Here is a 6,972-nt window from a genome sequence, read left to right as displayed (position 1 = left end):
GGAATAACCAAGGAATAGCCAGCAACAAATCATTCATGGGGAAATCTGTGAATTTTGAGGGTTTGTAGCTTTGTGAAATATTTAGCCTTCTCTGTCAGAGAGCTCTGGTACCACAACAAACTACAAATCCCAGGATTCCATAGCATTGAGCCATAGCAGTTAAAGGGGGTTCAAACTGTGTTGATTCCGCAGTGTGGCAGCAGCCTTAGCCAACTGTAGTCCCAGCTTGGGAGAAAAGCAGGATATAAATAAAGGGATGGATGGATGGACGCTGCATCAGGACATTGCTGACCTGTAGCCAATGTCATCCCAGCCACGGACATCTTGGTGGAATCGCTGCATGGAGCGCATGTCAGCTGCACATGCTGAGAAGGTTCTGCATGGCTCTGAAGGAGTGCTAGTATGGTGGATGTATACAAAGTCCAAGGGCAACTTTAGCTGGGTTGGTGTTCCTCTGTAGGGCTGGGCCCCCCACATGCACCTTGGGATGATGGCAGGACACTCTGGGGAAGAAAAGTCAAACAAGGAAGAGTTACAGAGCAGAACAGAGACATTCGCTTGGGGGAGCTGCACATTTGTTATCTAAATTGCAGGGGGTCCTGACAGGACACCCATAAATTGTTTTCAATAGGGAAAATAATTTAGCTCAATGGGAAGCAGTGAGAGGACTCCGGTAACATAAAACTGGGATCTCAGCCTTTGTATAATGTTTCCAAGCCCAGGGAAGTCCAGAGGCAGTTTCCAAATTAATTTAGTTTATGTAAAAAGGAAATTCACACATGCAAGCACAATTTTCATGCGTACACACACACACACACACTCAAAACAACTAAAGATGCAAAGGGAGAAGGTAATAGCAAGTTGCAGGGTGGCTAATTGGCAATACTGTACCAATCCTGAACCAAAGCTCCAGTTTTGGCATGGCTGGATTGAAGATGGCTCGGTAGCTGCCTGCGGAAAATAGGGGTGGCTATTTGAGGTATCAAGTCAAAATTCAACAGAGGTTCTGCCTGGTTTCAGACCACACTAATTTGCTAGTGCCTAGGCACTCATGTTTATAGCAAGAGCTGGGTCCTGGGGGCAATGGTCCAAGAGTTAAAAGGCTTAAGTGACTTTCCCAGGGAAGAAGCATGGGGTGCAATATGAAGGAATGACTGGACAATCAGCACAAATGTCTTGAGAGAAAAAGAGTTTCATTGCCAGAAGGAAACTCACATTGTCTGCTGCAACCAGTCTCCAAGTCCAGTTCTACATCGTCACTCTCCTCAATGAAGGGATTATGCAGAGTCTGGTTTTAAGCAACTTCAGATAAGTGCCTTTGGCTTCTCACAAACTGAGCCATCCAGATTTTCAAATATGATATGGCTGGTTTTCCGTGCTGAAGAGCCCCCTTTTTTAATTGCTTGCCTAAAACATCCCTTTTGGGTATTGATTTGATACTAAGGGTCACAGAAGGCTGTCTGAGGGCTTGATCCTGGGTAACACAGTGTTAAACTAAAGCACAGTTGAGACACAGTAGTTAATTTCAAAAACCCATAGGTGAGCTAGAGCCACAATGTTGTGTCATCCTCAGCATCCCTTTTGTACAAAGATGAGCCCTACATGAAGCTTCTTCTGTCATGCATTGTAATAAATAAATATAAAATCTGACATGAAGGTAAATGTCCATGTCAGTGAGATTTTGAGTTTCTCTTTGATACTCTGGCCTGCATGAACAACATTCACTACAATATAATCTGTGCAAGAATGTACTGAAAATATCTGTCACTGTGTCTCATGAAAATGCCCAGGTTTACTGCTAGGGCTGGTGTTGCCAGGCTGAAAATAAGAGATTGCTCCTGTACCTTAAATGGTTGTGCAGAAGAGGGAATTTCGGCTGTTGCATGTTGCAAGGGGCACCTACTGAAATATACCGTCCCTTCTGTGTGTACAGTGGGTCCTTGGTATCCACTGGGGTTTGATTCTGGAAACCCCACTCCCACCCAATGAATACCAAAATCTATGGATGCTCATGTCCCATTAATACACAGGGCATAGTAAAATGCATCCCTAATATAAAACATCAAAATCAAGGGTTGTTTTTTCAAATTATCTATATATATAATATATATATATATAATATATATATATACTCCAATGGATGCTTGAATCTATGGCTAAAGAATCCATGGATATGGAAGGCCAACTGGATGTGCCTTCAAGTCACCTGTCAAGTTATGATGACCCCATGAATCTGATAGGAGTTTCTTAAGCAAAGAATATTCAGAGGTGGTTTGGCCAAGTCCTTCCTCTGAAATATAGTCTCCAGCACCTGGTATTCCTTGGCAGTTTCCCATCCAAGTACTAACTAGGGCTGACTCTACTTAGTTTCCAATATCAGATGGGATCTGGTGCCTTTGGGCTATTCACACAACCTTTAAGGGGACAGGAATCCTCCCCAGTTTTCACTCTGGCCACCTTAGGGCACAACTATTCAGTCTACAGCAATGGTCCTCATATGTGTATATCCAGTACTTGATGGAGTGTGCTGCATGTTCAGCAGTTCTTCCACACTACAGAAATAAAGTAGCTTGACACTATCTTAACTGCCATGGCTCCCATCCTGTGGAATCTTGGTATTTGTAGTTTGGTGAGATGTTCAACTTAGTCTATCAGAGATCTCTGGCATCTCACTTAACTACAAATCCCAGAATTCCACAGGATGGATCCACAACAGTTAAAATGATGTCAAACTGCTACATTTCTGCAGTGTGGATACACCCTCGGGTCTCAGCCAGGCTAGGAAGTATAGTGGGACAGGGATGTATGATAGCATCTTTACGTTTTCCCTTAACTGCACTTTTGCCTTTCTTTTTTTCAGCTTCCATCTCATATTCCCTCTTTGTATACCCCTGACCTAGGAACATGTATTCAGCTGTCTAGTGACGGACAAGGTGTGTGTATGTGTGTATTTAAAAAGTTTTTTACATGTTGTAGTGAGCACAGAGTGGGGAGCAGCGCTCCAAATTGTGGGACTAAAGTATTCCCACAATTTTATGAGAACAAATATTTTAAAATGGGAAAGACATTTACTTACTTACTTGTTCACCTACTTTTCTCCCAGGAGGGGATCCAGAGCAGCTTACAACAAGTTTTCAAAAAATTAATTCTTATAAATCAGTGAGGTCACTTTGATGGATTTGCAGCAATAAAGGACTGCACCAGGGTAAGCATAGGCCAGATAGTTAAGCTAGAGAAGACGGCAATAAAACAAATGGTGCCATTCAAGAGACCTGCACATAACATACCTACATACAATGCCATAAATTCTTCTACCACCTGTTTTGCAAGAAGTACTATTTCTTCACTTGTGATGTCTTCAAAGAGGGGACTGTCTTTATTCAGCTGCCTGAGCAGGTGCATGGAACTTCCTACTTGATCCCTTAGTTTTTGCTCGCTCACCAGGGCTGCAAAGTTCTTCCGCCGGAAATTGCTCCGGATCTGGTGATTTCCCTTCTCTAGCGCTTCTCCTCCATAGTAGCTACCCAGCAGGCCACTGATGTTGGGTGGTGGCTCAGGTTTCTCTGCCACAAAGGTTCCAAGAATGAGGCCATCCATTGCTCCATTGATGAAAGCATCAGTAATATGGGAAGGAGGTCCCATCAAGGTGAATGTGTGAGGTGCAGAGATATTATCCCAGCAGCCATTTGGCCCCAGGGCCACTGGGCTCTGCTCTGTGTGAAAGAGCAGAAAAGCCATGCCAAGGTCCACCGCAATCGTAGTAGCAAAGAGGGGATCCACACGAGAGCTATTTGCGGGGTCAGTGACCAAAGGTGTGTAAAGAACAGCCATGTCATGTCTTCTTTTGAATCCGGCTGCTATTCCAGCAATAAGAGGTCCAAGGGAAACTGTGGTCCCATCAGGGGTTAAGACCACCCCATGCTCTACCAAAGAAGCATCAACTGTGTGATTCATCAGGTGTTTGAGGAAAGACCTCTGCTGCTCATTCAAGTAAGACACATTTGAGGGCACTGAAATCACTGGACCAAGAAAATGCTGCCACAGCTCATTGTTACCATATTCCAACTCCTGGAAAAGCGCCATAACAGCCAGGTCTGAAGTAACATTCAGATGGAGTTCCAAGTCTTTTAAAATTCCAATTACTGAATCCATGTGGAATGGTAAATCGTCTGGAAAGGTGTAGGAAAGGGAGAGAACAGTTAGGGCTGTTATCTAAATTACAGAGGGTTCTAAGAGGGCACCCACAAATTGTATTCAATGAGGAAACTGATTTGGTTCAATAGGAAACAGCAAGAGGGCTTCAGGAATGGAAAGCTGAAATCTTAAGCCTTTGTATACCATTTCTGAATGCAGAAAACTCCAGAAGCAGGTTCCAAATTAGTTTATTTATAAAAGGGAGAATCAACACACATACTAAGCACTCTCTCTCACACACACACACACACACAAGAACTGAGATATATACATAAAAATGGTATTGGATAGCAAATGAAAGGACTGCAATAGTCAATGCTTACCAGTTCCAGAAGCCAGGTTCCAGTCTGAGAGAATAGCCATTATCAGATGAGTCTGGAACTGGGGCTCTTCAGCACTGGGCGGTTCGAATTCACGTTATTTCGCACAATACCATCATACCAGCATTCGAATGGCCCAATCTGAACTCACGTGAATGCGCGAGATGCCGAACTGAATGCGTACTGGCTCCTCTTTTTGGAGCGTGTTGGCCAGTGCGCTGATAAGGGGATTGGCAGATTCTTTTGTATAATTGCCACCTCCACTTCCACACACACCAACACACCACACATTCTTAATCCCATTCCTTTCTCAGAAGTACAGTGGCCCTCCACATTCAATGGGGTTAGGGGCACCGAACCCCCCCGTGAAAGTGGAAAACTGCCAATAATTAAAAAGAACCTCCTTTAGGAATCTCTAGGTCAGTGATGGTGAACCTTTACAGACCAAGTGCCCAAACTGCAACCCAGAACCCACTTATTTTATTGCAAAGTGCCATGTCCCTCTGGCTTTCTAGTAAAGAAACTCTGGCAAATCTTGTGCTAGGGAGACAGCATGTGTGCCCAAGAGAGGGCTCTGAGTGCCACCTCTGGCATGGCTGCCCTGTCACCATCACTGCCTCTAGGTCTCCAGAGCACATCTGCTGGAGGTTGACCATCTGTAGGAGCACCTACCGATGTCTAGAGAATTGTCTCTTTAGGAATTTCTAGCTCCCCCAGCATGACTTCTGGCAGATCTTGACCACAGAGTTTGCTGGAGAAGATTCCTAGGAGAAATATTAACCAAATTGTGAATAATCAAATCCACAAAGTGAAAACACCACAGATGTGAAGGATACTGTGTGCTTATTTTAAATATAATTAGCTCCCATATCTTATGTTAAGGAAGCTATCTTGCTACTTCTATGAAGGATGTTATTTGTAGTAATGTAGTATATGAAAACTCTTCCATTGTTCAAATTACAACAGCCGAATTGTAAATCTTTCCGCAGGAACATTATAGTCTGATATTTTGCATTTGCCCAAGGGAATACAATTGCCACTCCTTCTCAAGTATTTTAAACGCAGAGGGGGTTGGAGGGGGAAATCCCACTACCATTTCCACCACGGCCCCCTCTCCAAACTTTGTCTTTTCTTCCGCACAGCTTCGTTTTTGGAGCGATGGGTACCTGATCAAGGAAGAAGAGGCTGGCACTGGGTGGGAGCTCACACTCTAGGCTCACACAGCAAAGGCTTTGGCATCAGCTTCATCGGGAACTACATGACGGACTTCCAGCCTGCTTTGACTTGGAGCTTATGAAGAACAACTTCTTACAGTGTGCGGTGAGAGGTGCAAGACTGCAGGCAACTACACTATCCATGGGCACCGTCAGATGGTATTAACACCTCCTGCCCAGGAGACAAACTCTTCCAAGAGATAGCAACATGGAAAGGTTTCAAGGTGAGATGCGTCATGGACCAGGGTGTTCGCACCCACGTGTTTAATGCACACACAACGTCTCCAGTACACAGAAACAGACCGTCTCTCCTTCAGTCAACATCATCTGAAAACAGAAGAGCCACAATCTCATCCATGTCCAAGTCAAACACCAGAGGGCAGCCTCTGTCACAAAACCATGGAGGAACAAAATTCCCATTACTTTGCTGAAATTAAATTGTGAAAATCATGCCTTGATATACTTTGATGTAACATTTCAGATGGGGTATATGATGGTTTGCTTTAGGTTCAGAAACAACTTGAAGAACACAACAAAAATATGAGCCAGCATGGAGTAACGGTTTGATGTTAGACTACAGCTCTGGAGATCAGAGTTCAATTCTTGGTCAAGCATGAAACCCACTGGATAAACTGGGCAAGGCACACTCTCTCGCCTCAAAGGATGGCAATAACAAATCCCCTCTGGAGAAAACGTGCCAAGAAAACCCTATGATAGGTTCTCATTAGTGTTGCCATAAGTCGAAAAAGACTTGGAGGCACACAACAACAAGATATGAGATATTTAGGACAATCTCGGGATTGTGATGCAGAATGGAAGGAATGGAGAAAGACTACCAGATATTCCTTGGGGCTACAGAGGCCTCATATTTAGAAGATAACCCACCACATCCAGGAACTCATCCTGGGTTGAGACCTGCCACCATAAGTGTAGTAGAGAGTGGAAACTGGCCTATAATTATCTAGCCTAATATGATACATGGAAGGCTTTTAGAGAACGTTTTACAACCGTCTCCTTCAAGTACATTTGGACCCTGCCTTGTAAGAACTCATTAAGTACTCCTGTTAGCCACTCAGCCAGTCGCAGGAGGAGCCAGGGTCTACTACCATGGAGGATTACATACAAATAGCATACCTCTCCTGATCCAAGTACAGTATTCAGCTAATTTCCAACTTCAACAGCTGTCCAACCTGCCGGATTTTTTTTTTCTTTTTTTTTTTTTCCTTGATTTACTCAGTAATAGC

The 6,972-nt window shown here is 43.9% G+C and overlaps 1 protein-coding gene across 1 annotated transcript; it reads right to left on the bottom strand.

The window, feature by feature from the left end:
• Positions 1-261: 261 nt before the first annotated feature.
• PGLYRP2 (peptidoglycan recognition protein 2) lies at positions 262-4,196 on the bottom strand. The gene is made up of 2 exons (XM_042451764.1): positions 3,288-4,196; positions 262-503 (listed from the first exon to the last, which is right to left on the bottom strand). The coding sequence occupies exons 1-2, from the start codon at positions 4,150-4,152 to the stop codon at positions 277-279; spliced, it is 1,092 nt and encodes a 363-aa protein (XP_042307698.1). The 5' UTR covers positions 4,153-4,196; the 3' UTR covers positions 262-276.
• Positions 4,197-6,972: the final 2,776 nt, after the last annotated feature.

Source organism: Sceloporus undulatus, chromosome 2, assembly GCF_019175285.1.
Source record: "Sceloporus undulatus isolate JIND9_A2432 ecotype Alabama chromosome 2, SceUnd_v1.1, whole genome shotgun sequence".
NCBI lineage: Eukaryota > Metazoa > Chordata > Lepidosauria > Squamata > Phrynosomatidae > Sceloporus > Sceloporus undulatus.
This window is presented reverse-complemented; position numbering and strand designations above follow the sequence as displayed.

Bases quoted from the DNA above. Each gene is read 5' to 3' on its own strand.
- PGLYRP2 (XM_042451764.1), bottom strand. From the start codon at position 4,152: ATGGATTCAGTAATTGGAATTTTAAAAGACTTGGAACTCCATCTGAAT. The intron at 504-3,287 runs GTATGTTATGTG...TTTCTTCCCCAG, and splicing joins ATTTATGGCATTGTATGTAG to AGTGTCCTGCCATCATCCCA.